Source organism: Pseudorca crassidens, chromosome 7 (assembly GCF_039906515.1).
Source record: "Pseudorca crassidens isolate mPseCra1 chromosome 7, mPseCra1.hap1, whole genome shotgun sequence".
In the NCBI taxonomy this organism is placed as follows: domain Eukaryota; kingdom Metazoa; phylum Chordata; class Mammalia; order Artiodactyla; family Delphinidae; genus Pseudorca; species Pseudorca crassidens.
Genome location: NC_090302.1, coordinates 107,347,956 through 107,364,953, shown reverse-complemented (window position 1 = coordinate 107,364,953; position 16,998 = coordinate 107,347,956). Strand labels below are relative to the sequence as shown.

At 56.8% G+C, this 16,998-nt stretch overlaps 1 protein-coding gene across 1 annotated transcript; it reads left to right on the top strand.

Annotated features, from left to right (window-relative positions):
• Positions 1-7,648: 7,648 nt before the first annotated feature.
• RP1L1 (RP1 like 1) lies at positions 7,649-16,576 on the top strand. The gene is made up of 5 exons (XM_067745501.1): positions 7,649-8,254; positions 10,138-10,279; positions 11,845-16,058; positions 16,258-16,416; positions 16,523-16,576. The coding sequence occupies exons 1-5, from the start codon at positions 7,649-7,651 to the stop codon at positions 16,574-16,576; spliced, it is 5,175 nt and encodes a 1,724-aa protein (XP_067601602.1).
• The last annotated feature ends 422 nt before the right edge of the window (positions 16,577-16,998 follow it).

Genomic DNA, 16,998 nt, shown 5'->3' with positions numbered 1-16,998 from the left:
CTTTGATATTTTCTCAGGAGGTCATCCAGATTAAAGTGTAATCATTTATAACAGCATCATGCGCTATCTTTTCCTGCAAAACTCCTAGTGTAACCTCAGCAGCCCTTGTGTTTAGCACCTTCATTTTAAGATTAAAGTAGCTGAAACTCCAAGAAGTCAAGTAGCTTGCCCACAGCCATCAGCTAGTTACTGGCAGAGTCAAGGTGGGCTCATGAGCCTGGGGTCCCCTGGATGCAGCAGGGAAACTCACGAGCCAAAGGGTGAGGACTCAGGTGCAGAGCTTCTGTCTTCTTTCCTGGATTTTAAATTCTGTGAGGCATGAGCCCGTCTCACCACGCTAAGCCTCATTCTCTGTGTCTAACCGTATTTCTAGCACATCGTAGATCTCAATATTGGCTGCTAGATTGTTTTACATCTGTTAATTAAAAGTACTACTCTTGGGAGTTCCCTGGTGGCACAGTGGTCAAGACTCCGAGCTCCCAATGCAGGGCACCCGGGTTCCATCCCTGGTCAGGGAACTAGATCCCACATGCATGCCACAACTAAGAGTTCACATGCCACAACTAAGGAGCCCGCTAGCCGCAACTAAGGAGAACATGTGCCACAACCAAGACCCGATCCAACCAAATAAAAAAAAAAAAGATCCGATGCAGCCCCAAAAACAAAAGTACTGCTCTTGTTAGACCCAATTTCCCTCACATTCCGTTTATTTCCTTCCTGAATCCACCACTCAGAACCTCAAGCACAGGGGGTTCTGCTGTGTGGAGTTGTTTGCCTTCCCCCTCACCACCTCAGCCCCAGCTTTGGGAAGTCGCCATCCATCAAGTCGCCTTTCTTAAAGGGCAATTCACCCCACTTCCTCCTTTCTTACACTTACCCGCCTGGTCATCGTGACCTGACCATCAGGTTACAGCACAGTTGCGCCCTGATGCTGTCATCACTTGAAATCAATCAAACCCAACCTTGAATAAGTACTGGGTCTTCACCATGGATCTGCGCACAGCCTATGCTTGACTCCTGTTGTATTTCACTGACTTTAATACACCCAGGTTTCCTGCACCCCTCCCCCTGCCATGTTTTAATATCTCTGAAATCAGGATGCAATCTTGCAATTAATAGCATGTCTTTGTCTTAGTCTGTCACCATTTTTTTCTTTCTTTCTTCTTGGCTCATAAAATAACGGCAAATTCGAGTCCCTGAAAGGTGGTGTTGAAAGTGGCTCTAGCTCCCACCCAGCCTGGGGCGCTGGAAGACCCTGTGCAGGGCTGAGTTGCCTCTGATCGGTGGCAGTTCTCCCTGGAGGCTACATGCCGCCAGCGTTTTTCTCCAGGGACACTGGCTGTTCACACCATCCTTGCTCCTTCCAGCTGTTCATTTGTAACAGCAGTCAGTCAACCTTCAACGTTTCGGGCACAGCATCCTCCTTCCCACCCCTTCCTGCTGACTCCTTCTTAGGTCGGCTTTGGTGTCTTTGCCACTGGAAGTTTCCCTCCTGCAAAGCCCAGCCTCTTATCCAGCCTGCAGACTTCTCTCACCCTATTTATTCTCTTCCTGACTCCATCACTCTTGCTGCCTGCTCCGCCCCCAGCCCCTGGCCTAGCCCACTTGCAGGCCTGCCAACAAAACTGTTTCCTCGCCCGCGGGCCCATCCTGCCCAATTCCTCCGCCAGGGCTGTCACCTTTTCGAGCATTTCCTGAGAATTCTATTTTTTTCTCCTTTTGCCCCTTAATCTGTTTTTCTCCGCTTCCCTCCCCTACCCACACACAGCTGGGATGACTCCTATACTTTCTTCCTCCTGAAATCCCCTGGCACCCTCCCCCATCCTTTGTTGCCCTAAAGCGGTCCCACCATTGCTGGGATTTGGTGCTGTGGGCCTGGCTTTGGCTGGGACCCATTTTGCAGTAGTGATTCGCCCCCCAGTCTGTATGCTGACTGAGATCACCCACCACCACTTGACAGCCAGACCCTGATCTCCTGCCTGGTCCTGTCCACCCCCCATTAGAACCCAGGTGGCTTAGGAGATCCGGATATCAGAGCCTCCTCCAATCTGCTCTGCCCAACATACCTTGAGGCCCTGTCCCGAGTGGGAGTGGGGTGTGGGTCCCGAAAGGAGGTCTCCTTTAGAGCTTGGTCACGGCGCAGCTGGGCAGACGCTGTCTGCTGCTGGAGTGTCTCTCGCCTTATCTAGATATTTCCCACCTCCAGTCTCCCCACCGTGACCCCAAGCTGGGAGACAGACCCCATGTGCTGTCCCCCAGCTCTGCCCCCGGCTTCTCTTTGCCCTTCTCCCCAACACTTCCTTGCACCTGGAAGGGCCAGGCTCCCCACTTCCTCCAGAACCTTCTCTTGCTGTCCACCCCTCCCCCATAGAGAGTGTTAATGGGGGAAGGGTTGTCTTCTCTCTCCTGTGGAGTGGGTTCCCCATCACGTGGCTCACCTCGTTCACAAGCGGTAAAGAGCTGCACGCACCCTCCTTATGGGCCAGGCCTGGTATCCTACCTATCTTGTCTTGTAAAAGGTCAAGTCAGGCTTCCCTGGTGGCGCAGTGGTTGAGAGTCCGCCTGCCAATGCAAGGGACGCGGGTTCGTGTCCCGGTCTGGGAGGATCCCACATGCCGCGGAGCGGCTGGGCCCGTGAGCCATGGCCGCTGAGCCTGCGCGTCCGGAGTCTGTGCTCCGCAGCGGGAGAGGCCGCAGCAGTGAGAGGCCCGCATACGGCAAAAGAAAAAAAAAAAAAAAGGTCAAGTCCTCCCACTGCTGCTTAGGGAGAGAAACCTCATGATTTTGAAAGGAGGGATGCAACGAGGGAAAAACCCAATATACGTAACTTTGCATATCAGCTGAGCAGTAACCCTCTGTCCCACCTCTGAGGGTTATGTTATACTCCCCCCTCCCTCATCAGGGCTTGCAGGAAAGGGATAGTTGACCTCATCCCCAGGGACAAGGTGAGAGGATCTGGGAGGGGCCTCAGAGCTCCACCCTCCCGCCCCCAGGGGCCTCCCTAACTGAATCTGGGAAAGACAGGGCACTCACTGGCGCTGTGCCTTGCGGGATCTGTGTCCCTTTCTGTTTCAGGTGACAGAAACTCCCACTCAAATCCATTAAGCTAAGTTGAGAATTGTGGGCTCGTGTATCCGAAGAGCCCAGTTTTCCAGTCTGGGTGCTGGTTTCAGGTCTTAGTACGTCCAGGGGTGCGGCCAGGTCCTTTGGACTTGGTTCCCCATTCTTGGTGGTGACGCCTTTATCCAGCTCCACGAGGCAACCAGCTTATCCCGGCCTCGGCGCCAGGAGGGCCAGTGCCAGGAAGAGGCCCACCTGATCCTGGGAACTTAGCAGGGGATGTGAGGTGGAGGGGAGGGTGGGGTCCCAGCACTGGGCTCTTCAGTGCTACAACTGGGGCAGTCCAGGTAAACTTAGCCTGCAGCGATGCCTGCTTCTTACTGCTCCTCTGTTTTTGCCAGACTCAGTTACCATCCCCCTCTTCCTTACTTACCCGTTCTTGGATCTAAGGTAGGAACCCCCTGAGTTTGCTTTTGCCAGCATCTCAGACTTCAGTGGGGAAGGGTTCTGGGGTCTGTCATTGCAGTTCCTGGGGTCAAAGCTGATCTTACTGTCTGTGCTGTTTCATCCTCGAGGGACATTCATCAGCCCCCTTAATAGAGCCTGTCAGATGCACTGTGTGCGCCAGTCAAAAGCCCTTCCAGAATACCCAAGCTTTCTTTTTCCACCACACTTTTGCACATATGCCCTCACCTCGAATGCCAGGAGGAGAGCAAGGATGGGAAGGTCAGGCACTGTGTGGCCCTTCTCTGTCCTGACACCATGGCAGCTCTGCCATATGACGCAGCACAAAGAAAGCCTCAGCACCTCCTCTGCCCATCCTTCCAGCCCACCCCTCAGGTCAGAGTTAGCACCACGGCAGTATCTATTTGCCACGCCGGTCCTAACTCTCTCCTTCTCTGGCTAATCCCCAAGTTGTCCTTTAGGTCTCTGCTCAGGAGGCAGCACGTCACCTCCTTCAGGAAGTCTTCCCTGACTTGCATTCCCCTGAACCTGCTTTCAGTCACACCCTGTGTATATATAATATATCTCTATCTCAGAACATGTTTTATGCTGCATTTTAATAATGTACCTACTTGCCACACTAGAATATGATGTTTTTGAAGATGGGCGCTATGGCTCAGTCATCTTTGTATTTCCAGGACCCAGCATAGAGCCTGACACACATTAGAAGCTCAGAAATCTTTGTTGGGTACGTGAATGCGTGAATGAAAGAGTGATTAAACGAATGAGTACCCTGGTCTGGGACCAGGTCATTTTGAAGGTGAAAGAATCAAAAGTTCCTTAAGCCTCTTTGAAAAAAGAAAATCGATTTTCTTCTCCCTTCCCTGTGGCTGCAGGAGGAGGTGGTAGGTGAAGCAGAGGCTGTTTGTTTCTGCTGATGAGGCTGGAGGTCAGGTGGTACCCTCACCTTCCTGCGAGAAGCCGTGCGACGCGTGGGGTCCTGTGTGCCCTCCCCTTGCACGGTCTACACAGCAGGCCGCCCTGCCCCTTCAGCTCTTCTCCTGGGTCCTAAGTGTTTTCTAATTTGTCTGTGTGTGTGCATGTGTGTGTATATCTGTGTATATGCAAGTAAGCGAGTGTGTGCATGTGTGTATGCGTGTCTGTGTGTATATGTATGTGTCTGTGTGTACATGTATGTGTCTGTGTCTCTGCATAAGTGTGTGTATGTGTGCACGTCAGCGAGCCACCTGAAGCGATGTGCGGAATCTTGTCTGTCACCCGACTGCAGGTACGTTAGCAGCAGGGGGTGGTCCGTGGCTTCCCTCACTTCTCTGGGGTCGTGTGCTTGGTCTCACACTGGGAAGGAGCCTTCGGGGTGGAGCCCGGCTGCTATCTGCCTGATCTTTTGTACTTAAGATCCCTTGGGTCACATTTGTCTTTTTATTTCAAAAATCCACTTGGAGATTGAGAATTCCAGTTCATAAAGAAGCTATTTGCTAGAGGAACGACAGAGGAAAGGGGCCGTCAGCGCTTGAGGGTTCTGAATGCATCGTTGCCACAAGACGCTTTGGCCAGGGTCCTGGGGGAGCCCAGACGGGCCTTACCTTCACTGTCTCTCCCCTCCCTGCAGAGCTGCTGCCGGGAGGGCCCTGGGGAGGCCCTGTCTGTTCAGAAGTGGGCTGTGAGGAAGAGCTGTCCTCGGAGACAGCGGAGACGCTGGGGGACTCGGCGATGCTGGGAGACATAGTGACACTGGGGGACATGGCGACACTGAAGGACGCAGTAACATTGAGGGATACAGTGATGCTACGGGGGTATGGGGGACATGGTGACAATAAAGGACATGGTGATATTGAGAGACACCATGACACTGGGAAGCAGAGTGATGCTAGGAACATGGTGACACTGGGGGGCATGGTCACATTGGGGACACGGTGATGTTGGGGGCACCATTACACTTGTGGAACTATAAGGACATAGTGACAACAAAGAACACGGTGACATTGGGGGACATGGTGACACTGGGAGTCACAGAGACATTGGAGGACACAGTGATGCTGGGAACATGGTGACAGGGGGACACGGTGACATTGGGGACATCGTGATGCTGGGGGATATGGTGATGACTGCAGGGGACACTGTGACCTTCCTTCCCCTCTCAGTCCCTCAGTTAGGGCCAAGAAGGATGCCCATGGTCAAAAGAGAAACTGCGAATCAAGTGGGAAGAAAGGGAGCCCTCGGGAAGGCGCGCCGGAGGAAGCGTGCGCAGCTGCGGGGATGTGCGCTGGAGGAAGCGTGCTCAGCTGCGGGGATGTGCACCGGTGCTGGGCCGGCTTTAGAGGGATTAGCTGGGAGGCAGGAGGCTGAGGAAGCTAATTATAAAGTTTGTGCAGAGATGAGAGAAGATTATAAGCCCTCTTGTGCACCAAGATTTTAAAAATGAGAGCAGCGTTCTTTCCCCGAAGACGAATGGGGATAAATGGTGAGTAAAGGTAAAAAGGGAGATGTGGGCGCTGGCTGGGCTGCGGCCGAGGAGACCGTGGTCGCCTGCAGTGTGCGCAGCAACGAGGGTCCTGCTAAGTCTGAACCCCGTGTAATCAGGGGAGATCCCTCATCTGATCCTGACTGCGTGCGTGGCGGCCGCTTGGCAGGCCTGGGCTCTGCTGGGCGGCTCTGTGAAGCACGGGTGTCATCAGTCAGCAGCACTTCTTGGGCCCCTGCTCTGTGTCAAGCAGGGGGCTGGGTGCCCCGGGGGGTACAGGTTCTGTGCCCCATGCCTTGGGGTAGTTGGCTAGGAAGGGTATAGGGTGTGGGAAACTTGGGGAGCCGTGCTGAAAATGGGGCTTGCCCCGGACTTGGGAGCTGGAGAAGCCTCCACAAAGGAGGACAGCCGAGGCAGGGCGCAGAGAACGCGGGCCGCCCTGCAGGCAGAGCCTCCTAGTCAGGCAGCTGGGTCAGAGCGGAGGATTCCTGCAGGACAAGGCAGGAGCTGGGACTCAGGGCGGAGAGGGCCTTGAATCGTGCAGTAAAGGCCTGGGCTTTTTCTGAGGACACTGCAAACCACCCGAGGGGCTTGGAGCTCTGGAAATGTCCCGAGAGAAGAGGGTTTTGGGACAACTTGGCTGGCCGGTGCACAGAACAGAATGCCATGTGGTGACCTGGGCAGGAAGAGCCTGCAGCTGGCTTTTGCAAGAGTCCCAGATGAGGCGATGGGGCTCCACCACGGCGGGAACAGAAGCGAACGGTTGGACGAATGGCCTTGACCTCCATCATGGCGGGAACACATGCGAACAGTTGGACGAATGGCCTTGCCCCCGCACAGCTGGCCTGCAGCCCTATCTGCCACATTGGTGGCAGCAGCCTGTGGTACTCACCCGCAGGGTGCATCTTCCAGAGACTTTGGAGGGATGCAGGAGAGCATCCTTGTTCTATTAAAGCAAACCTCCCTGTATAATGGAGAAAAAAGCACGGCATCAAGTGTGGGCATCCTCTCTGAGTTACGAGTCTCCTTGTCTGCACTCCACCCTCAGGGTTTGGGACGAGGGACTCTGCTCCGGCCCTCCCACCTGGCTGCTGGAGGATGTGAGTGCAGAGAGCCTGGACTCTCCCATGTTCACACGTGACACTTTGCTCTGAGAGGGAGGGCAGGGCGCCTGGGTCTCCTGACCACTTGTTCGGTATTCTTAGGTCCCCTTATTCACCCACCTCCTTAGGAGGTAAACTCTACACTATTCAAAGGAGTTCAAGGTGGTAGAAGAGGGTAAGAGAAACAGCAAGAGAAAGGAGAGGAATAAAGATGTACTGACGCTTGCTCTGTGCGCGTAAAGTCATTGAATCCTTGTAACCACTACGCAGATCAATACGGCTGCATGTTACCAAAACACAGACTATGTCATCAACCTCCTGGATCACACAGCCAGTAAGTGGGGGGTGAGGGGTGGGATTTGAATTCAGATCCTCCCCTGCCAAACCTTTGGCCTTCCTTCTACTCATCAAAATGGATTAACCTGCCTCTACAGGTTTGAGTGGAGCAGGTTTGGGGCGGGCGGGGAGCGCCTCTGTAACGAGGGGGAGGAAAGGCACAGACCCGCTCTCTGACTTTCCTCTTCCTTCGATCCGTTTCAGCTGCCTGGTCCTCCACACCATGAACGGCACCCCGCGGGATGCCCAGGCCCCTGGACACCGCGAGCGCCTCCTGCCTTCTGTGGCCCGGACCCCCTCTGTCACCCAGGTCACGCCAGCCAAGAAGATCACTTTCCTCAAGCGAGGGGATCCCCAGTTTGCTGGGGTTCGCCTGGCCGTCCACCGCCGCGCCTTCAGGAGTTTCGGGGCCCTGATGGATGAGCTCTCGCAGCGCGTGCCGCTCTCCTTTGGGGTGCGCTCCGTCACCACGCCCCGGGGCCTGCACGGCCTCAGCACCCTGGAGCAGCTGCAAGATGGCGGCTGCTACCTCTGCTCCGATAAGAAGCCCCCCAAGACCCCCAGCGGGCCGGGCCGGCCACGGGGGAGAAGCCCTTCTCAGCAGTCACGGGGTTTTGAAGGCTGCTGCGAGGCACCTGGAACGGCTTCTTCCTGCAAAAGTCTCCGAGCCCCGAGGAGGATAACGCTGGTTAAGAACGGCGACCCTCGATACCAGCAGACAGCGGTGCTCAGTCACAGGAACACCAGGAGCCTGACGGCCTTTCTCAGCAAAGCCTCGGACCTGCTGCACTTTCCCGTGAAGCAGGTGTACACAACCGGTGGGAAAAAGGTAGGCTGTGGGGTATGACATTTCCTTAAAAGGTTCCCTGGACCTCAGCTCAAAACACTTAGGTGGAACTGGGAAGTTATTCCTTTAAAAGAGGCACTGATTGCCCTGCTACTAATTAAAGGTGAATAGAGTGGAGACGTTCAATCAGTTAATCAAACAAGCAATTGTTCTTCATATTTTCAGCTACCATTTAGCAAGTGTTTAGTACCTGTTCCTTGCACACTTTGTTTTCTTACTTAATCCTCTTAGCCTATTTTGGTGAGAGTTCAGTGTAGGAAACACAAAAGACTCAAAGTGCTTTAAGCAGAAAGCAATTTCCCGCAGGGCACTGGGGGGACTTTCACATCTCTGGAAAGCTGCGGGAGCGAACTCCAAGTTGGGTGTGCAGGATTGGCTCCCAGCACCCTGCAGAAATCTTCTAACTCCACTCCAAGCCATTGTGACTGGGCTGAGAAGGACCCCTCTGTAGTGGAACCGAAGCTTAGAAAGCTGGGTCGGCAACCTGCCCCAGCTGCATCTTAATGCCCAGGGACACCAGCCACTGCTGCCTGAGCGCCATCGCCTCCCGATGCCCACAGACTTGCTTTGTAGCCACACACAGCCAGAAGCAAGAAGAGACAGTGTCTACCTCGCTTGCCATCCCAGGCTTGACCTACCTGATGGAACCCGATCGGCATCCGGCCTAACAGGCAAGAAGGCTAGTGGATGTAACTTTTGCCCTCCTGGGTTTTGCTGAACGTGAATGTAACCCAAGATGGGCAGGCTGGAGGATGGAGGTTGATTGATCTAACCCACATAAACTCTCACAGTCTAGTCCTATAGCTACTGACACCTGTATACGCCATGCTACTTAAATGTATAACAGCAGCTACAGCAGCGCGTCCCCACCTAACAATGGAACCATCCCTCCTACCATCGAGACATATTCCCCTGCTCCCCAAAGTTGCATCCGTGCCGTACCATTCTCTTTCAGCTCAGTCACGATCCCACCTTTATACCCTCTACCTTAAGAGCCCTTTCTTTCATTTCCTTGTTAATAAGCATACCCTTCTAATTGGAGAAAACGAAAAAGAACAGATTCTGTACTTTAAAGATGGAACGAAATCCCCCGACGTCGCTAATTATAACGTAATGCTATAAATTGTGCAAATCATCAGATAGGCAGGATCCTTGGGGCCAGGTGAGATTTTTCTAAAAGCAGGGACCTGCTTCCTGGAATGCAATCCAGCACTGATGTTGCCTGCACGACCCAGCCTGGGATGCCATGATGGTGGGGGGTAGGGGTAGGTGGTGGGAGGATGACCCGCGCGTCTGGGCAGGAGCCTAGAGAACCATTGGAGGAGGGAGAGAAAGGCCATCTGTGCCTTGTCTTTCTCTGCTCCACTAGGGGCAGAAGCAGAGGCCCTGGGCTCAGATTAGACTGGAAAGCACAGATCAGACCCAAGAGAGGACTCTGCCTGGAAAAAGTGTGAGATAGTGACTCAGGTCTCCATATGGGAGCCCTGGACCTTCTGTTATGGTTGCTCTAAAAAAATACACATTCCGGAGGGAGGAGTGTGGGCGGGGAAGCAAGTCAAAGTCTTCCTGAAGTCTTTTCCACCTGAGTATCAAGAATAACCTCTAAACCACAGGCCTCGTACCAGGTGGAGGGAGGGCTGTAGGTAGAGAAAAAGATCATGGTGGGAGGACCTCAGCCCCCCGCCAGTCATGGAGGTGTATTGAGGAGTGAATGGGATCCTTCCCTTGGATCAGAAATCTGGGGTGAGATGTGCAAATATCAAGAAAGGGACCAGCGACAGTGGATTCTCCCTCTACCCATGTCTTGCTGGACAGAAGCGGGTCCTGCAGACCACGCCTCCTGACTCAACACTCTGCTTCCCCAGGTGGACTCTCTGAAGGGTCTGCTACACAGCCCCTCGGTGCTGGTATGTGCCGGTCACGAGCCCTTCAGACCTCTGGCAGCGGAAGATGTCAGAAGAAATGGAAGTGAACCTTTATCTGGGCAGACTTCAAGGAGGAAAAGCGGTGAGTTTGTTCCGCAGAATCCCCAGCCTTATTTGCACTGGATGGTGGTTTGGTAGGGCTGGGCAGGTATCCTTTCTAGATAATTAAAAAAACCTGCCTTTGGCTCCAGGTCTGGGGCACCCCATTTGTCTGGGGGTCTCTCTTGCCTCTTTCTCCTTCTCATCACCATCAGCCTTAACTAGGTTGAACATTTGGCTGGGCTGAGAGAGATGGGAGTCTGGTATTTAAACAGGGATTAAGAGATCTTGAATGTTAAGCTTCTAGGATCTAAAATAAACTTTGTTAAGAACCATAGTGAGCATGACATTAATGGAGGCAGTGAACCATGGGTATGTGGTCTTTGCATCTTTCAAGAGTCATGACTGTCTTAGGCAACCGTGAGGACCCAACAGACCAAAATAAATGATAACCATTGATCATCTATCCATCCATCAATCTATACAGCCAACCAGCCATCCATCCAGGTGCCAGAGGTAGCCTTCATTATTAAACAACAACGACCACCACCACAACAAAAACCCAAAAAGCAAAATTATTGGAATGACAATGGGCAAATTTTGGCGAGTAAACAAAATAATATCCTTTGTGAAAAGCTATGAAGAGAAAGACAGCAGTGGTTTCGGTGATTGCATCATGCTGGATGTTGGATGTACAAAGGCCCATCAGCCACATCCCCTCCTCCGGAGGAGCCCCCAGTCTCATCTGGTGCTTATGGAGGAACAGGACTGAGCAAATCCTTCTCCTGCCCAGATGGACTCAGGAGGTCTGCTCTTCCACCGGCCATAGGCTCAGCCTCTGCCGGCCCCTCCCTCTTGCCAAGCATTAGCTCAGGAGATGAAATGAGAAAGTACCAAGGGCTACGTTATCTCTCGGGATCATGTCTTTTTATCCCCAGTGACCCCCTCTTCCTCTCTTTTTCGTGGCTGAGGGGCAGGCTTAGCTACCACGACCTGCTATCATGTGTCCAGGTCCTTCCTTGCAACCATTTATCAGCCCCAAATCTTGATGAGTGTTAAGATGATACATCATCACTAATAATTGCAAAGCAGTTTACAGTTACAATCAGGTGTGTCTGCAGCAGCTTATCGATTTTTGCTTCCTGTGCCGTGGGTGGGTGTGAGCAGAGCTGGGATCTAGCTCTGGGCACCGACGCTAGGCAGTCAACTCTACTGTCTGTGGAGAACCTGCTTTGCGCCAGCGACTTTGCAGGAAGCTTTCCATGCGCTGCCTGACGTCCTCAAAACAAACCTACCCGTTAGATACCATGACTCTTATTTCACAGCTCAGGAAAGAGTTTCTGCCAAAGACTGCACAGCTAGGAAGTGGCAGGGTCGAGACGGAACTCGGACTTCATGCTCACCTCGCTGGGCTCTGCTGGTTCACACCCTGGCAGCTCCTTGAATGTTCGTCCTAGCATGGTTTCTGTCCTTCCTGCTGGTTGTGGAGGGGGCAGGGGTATACAGACCGTGGAAGGCTCATGACTGGCCTTGACTCTTCTATCCCGAAGCTCTCGCCGGCAGCTCACTATCTTTCCTTCTTTTCTCTTGCTTGTCATCGTGCACCAGGGAGCTGGGGGCCCAAAGCCAAGCAGAGCGTGATCCACGCGCGGTCCAGGCCAGGCAGCGGGCCACGGCGGTTCTCCTTGCTGTCGGAGAGATCTGGGCTCGGTGACCCCTCGGTGCCTCTGCAAAGTGCCTGCACGTGCCCTGCTCCTGACGGGAACCCTCAGGGCACACCTGGCCAGCTCAGCCCGTCGGTAGCCGGTGAAGACATTGAGAAGAACGTGCGCGTGAACGAGGACGGCAGCTTGTCCGTGGAGATGAAAGTCCGCTTCCACCTACAGGGGGAGGACCTGCTCCTGTGGTCCAGGAGGGTCGGGAGGGCCAGCGGGGAGGGCCCTGTCCTGGGGGAGGCAGATCCCCTCGGCTGTGTGTGGAGGGGCCCCCCTAGGGACCCCTCGGAGCCTGGGGCACAGGGACTGGGGCCCTGCGAGGCAGGAGGTGTGGGAGCCTTTGACCGAGGCCGGTGGCAGCCGGGGTCTAGATATGAGATCTGGATGAACCCCCTTTATGCCCCCCAGGGAGAGCAGACAGCCTCTCAGAGGAGGTCTGGGCTGCCCCAGAAGTCCCACTCCAGGACCCCCAGGAGCCAAGGGGTCGCCAGCAGGAAAAGAAGGAGCAAAGACAGCGCCAGCCCTTCCTCCAGTGACAGAGCCCCCGAAGGCTCTGAGACCAACTCTTCTTTCTGCTCCAGGTCCCTGGAGGATGGTGTGGGCAGCTGTGGCCCACGTCTGGCCTCGGGGGCTGGTGAGGGCACAGGCGAGGGAGCAATGCCGGGCTGCAGGGAGCACCGTGGCTGCCTGAAACTGGGGACCCGAGGCCCGGCAGACGCTTTTCCTGACTCCTCGGCAAGTGGTGGGTCTCACGAGGAGTCCAGTGAAAGGGGTGAACTGCACCAGGGCCGCCCCAGCAAGAAGAGCTGGGCTGTGACTTCCTGGGGGGCCACCCAGGGGGGAGGCCCCAGCTCCCCCGCCGTGAGCCCCTCGTCTGTAAGGAAAGAGGGCCCACGGGCAGAGGAGAGTGGACAGGGCGCCGGATACCCCCAGGCAGCCTCTGGGGAGGACGCAGGAGGCCACCGTCCACCTTCTGCCTGTGCGTCAGCCCCAGGCAGGAGCAGGAAGCAGCAGAGCAGAGCCGGCACCCTGTCCTTACCCAGCGTTTCTGTCCTCAGCCGCGGGTCCCAGAGGGGCCGCCCCGGGCAGCACCACCACCCAAAGGACACCCACTGCCCACTCGGCTTGCCTGTGTCCAGGCCAGTGCTGGGGCCTCCCAGCAGAAGCAGGGCCCGCCCAGACAGCCCAGCGCCTGGCCCTTCTGAAAGCCCACACAGCCGCGGGAGCTGGGCCTCCCGGGACCCGAGGCCCTGCTTCTCCGCCTCTCTTTATTCCTGGGACACGCGAGGGTTCAGCAGCATTCCCATCACCCCTGTGAGCAATTCTGACTGTGCTTCCAATTTCCACCCCCCAAATTCCCCCACTGCTGAGACCGAAGGGGACCCTGAGTTCAGGGCGTGTTCACCAGCTCCCACACCTTCAAACACATCTGACTCTTTCAACTCGCAAGCTGATGGCCTGGGTGAAAAGGCAGGGGGTGACAGTCCCAAGCCTTCCTGGCCCTTGGTCCTGCCAGTCGGGTGGCCCGAGGGAGGGAGGCCGGGAGTGCACGGGGCCAGCTGCTGCTCGCAGCTGGGCGCATCCCCGGCCCTCGGGTCCCCCGGTGGGAAGACGCAGTCACTGCCAGCCTCCCAGTCTTGGGGCGGCCAGGGCCCCTTCTCTGAGGCCTGCTTGGTGTGCAGCAGGTACTGTCCCATGCCTCGCAAGCCACGGCCCTCGGGCAAGAAGCATCCTTTGCGTACCCTCAGCCGCAGCGAGGGCACCCACAGTGCTGATGGGGAGCCGGGCGGGACCGAGGCGGGGGAGGAAAAGCCGGACGTCTGGCGCCCTCGGCCCCCTGGCTCTCCGGGAGGGGCCGTGGGGAGAGCAGTCAGAGCCGTGAGAAGGGGTGGCTCCCACCGCGGTCCCAAGCTCGGGAGAACGTTCCAGGAGCAGGTCTCGGGTGGAGGAGACCTGGAGGAGCACAAGGAAGGTGGCTGCGTGATGCTGGGCACCCTGCCCCGAGCCTCCCCGGGAGCCATGGTCCGTGCATGGCTGAGCAACATCTCGGAGGAGCCTGTGAAATACGAGATGGTGGACGAGGGCGAAGACCTGGCCGGGCGCAGCCCGGAAGGCCCCGAGGAGGACCCTGTTGACCAACATCCCCCAGATGGCCTGGAAGGGTCAGTGCAGGCCAGACAAGTGCCCCTGGAAGGGGCGGCCAGTGAGGAAGCAGAACCAGATGCAGCCCTCCCAGGGACAGGCAGCGCTGGTCCCAGGTCAGGAGCGGGCCCGCCTTGCAGTGGGGTTTCAGAAGCCTCTACGGAGGCCGGCAAAGGCAAAGGAGCGGCTGTGGACCGTGCGATGGGCCAGTGCATGCTCCCCAGCAGGGTCTCTTCCTCCATACACATCATGAAGGCGCTGATGGGATCCAGGCCAGGCCGGCCCAGCAGTGTGCCCGAAGTGTCCAGCTCAGTGGGCAGGAGACTCGGCCGCTCGGCCCAGGCCCTCGTCACCTGTCTCGCCAGGCTCCGCTTCTTTGATGATGACCTTGGGTCTCCCGCTGGCAAAGTGAGGTTCACTGACTCTCCTCGGTACCAGGAGCTCCTGAGCACCTTGCAGGCCCTGTGGCCGGGGAGTGGCCTTGGGCACAGAGAGCTGGACTCGGGCCTCCAGGAGCTAGGCTGGGGCCAGGCCCTGCCGGCCCTTGGGTCCCACGCTGCAGCTGAGGACTTCACGCCAACATCCTCCTCTGGTGTGGATGTTGGCAGTGGTTCCGGAGGCTCGGGGGAGGGCCACGGGCCATGCACCGTGGACTGCGCCCTGGTCCCTGAGAGGATGGGGCTTCCCTCAAGCATCCCCTGCCAGAGGCCTGATTCCAGAATCTCAGGGAACCCAGAGGATCCGGGAAACCAACAGCTGAGTGGTTCCGAGGCTGGTGGTACCTCCAGTGAGGACAGGGCCGAAAGAAACAGTGGGGAGCAGGCGTTGGGCAGTGACCTGGACCAAGGTGTTAAAAACACGATGCAAGAAGAGGGGGTACAATTAGAGGAAATAAAAGAGGAAAAAGAAAGAGCAGAACTGCAAGAAGAGGGTGTTAAAGGGTTTCCCGAAGAGGAAGGAATCACAGGACGAGAATCGTCAGGGGCGGGCTCTCAGGATGGGGCGGGTGCCAGGGAAGACAAGAGCCTGCAGGAAGAGCAGGGAGACCCCACCTCGGCCACGCTGAGCCCCCCAGGGAAGAGAGAGAGCCCGACAGAGCGCCCTAAGAGCCTCAGGGAGAGTGACCCAGACGCCAGCGGGAGTCAAGGTGGCCCCAGCGCTGAGCCTTCTTTGGAGAAGTTGTCCACAGCAGCGGAGACAGGCTGTGGGCAAACCCAGGCCAAGCTTACCCAGGGGGCAGAGGAGAGGGGCACTTCCACAGCCTGCAGAGGGCCTCTGGACCCTGACCCCCTCTGGGTGTCCAAGTTGCTGAAGAACATGGAGAAGGCCTTCATGGCCCACCTCGCCACTGCCACGGCCGAGCTCCAAGCCCGCTGGGGCCTGGAGAGCAACGACCTGCTGGACCAGATGGTGGCCGAGCTGCAGCAGGACATGGGCCGGCGGCTCCAGGACCACATCGAGAAGGAGCTCTGCAAGGTGCAGAGCCGGGCGGGGGGCACGACGCCGGGGCCACCCAGGGAGACGCCCCTGCAGACCAAGCAGTACAGGCAGCACCTCCAGGGCCTGAGTGACCTCTCAGCTTCCTCCGAGCACATGCGGGGCCGGGGGCCCCCCTCCTTCTCCCTGGAGGACGTGCCAACCTTCAGAGGAGTCCTGGGGACCCGGCTTGGGGAGCAGGTTGAGGAGGAGGGGTTCTGTCCCTGCGAGGCCTGCATGAGGAAGAAAGTGGCCCTTGCATCCCCGAGGGACGCAGTGCGGGCGGCCAGTGCGCCCGTCAGAGAGGCCTTTGACCTGCAGCAAATTCTGCAGAAGAAGAAAGGAAGATATGTGGACGGGGAGACAGCAGAGGCGGCCCCTGCAAAGAGGGGGATGGAGCCCCTCGAGAGGGACCCCTCGGGGACGGACCCTGTCCGGGGAGCTGACGGAGGCCCTGAGCTGGGATCAGGCCAGGGCCCCAGGGTGGAGGTGGGGCACGAGACCCTCAGCAGAGATGAAGCCCCCCGGGGGGCAGAGGAGGGGGCAACTACTGAGAAGAGAGAAAGGAAAACAGACCCCTTTGTAGGCAGCTACCCAGACGGGGTGGGGCGGGGGAAGCAGGGTGTGGGCAGGGAGGAAGGAGACCCGGAGGTGGGCTCTGGGGCTGAGGACACTGGGGCGGGTGAAGCCCCGGGAGGAGGTGACCCGAGTTCAGGAGGACAGAACGCTGGTGCAGAAAGTGCAGAGGCCCAGGGAGCTGACGGGGAGCAACAGGCAGAGTCAGGAGGAGGAAATCAAGGTAAGAGAGAAGCGCGCCCTCAGCTTGGCCTCCGACACCGCCAGTCGCGTGAGGCTTCTAGAAACAGCAGCCCAGACCAGGAGGGCAGGCGCATGCCGTCCCTGGCCCCAGGTGCAGACTCCCCCCGCCAAAGGTCAGGCCTCTCGTCCTCCAGCACATCATCTTTGGGGAACTGCTGTCGGCTCTCTCAGAAAAGCTCCGAAGATGAGCCTTCAGACAGACACACGAGGAGCCTTGAAGACGAGGCCAAGGGCGTCCCTGATCCAGAGACAAAAGTCACAGGCACGTGTCCAGAAAGCTCCCCTTCTGAGCAAGACGGGGCCCCCTCAGGCTCGAGGATGCCAGAGCAAGGAACAGATGAAGGTCTGACTCCAGAGCAGGGGACAGAGGGAGGCTCTGACTTAGAAGCTGAGAAGGTAGTGAAAAGTCTCGCTTCCACAGAAGGGATGCTTAAAACCCTCCCCATGGACAGGACAGACGGCTTTGGCCAAGACGACTTAGATTTCTAAGGATCCAGCTGCAAGACAGTCCTGAGTCTGGAGCTCAGCCTACTGGAGATGCATAAGGGACATGGGCGAAGGTCAAGGAATTGCCAAGGGCATGGCCACCCCACACTGCCCCAGTTCTAAA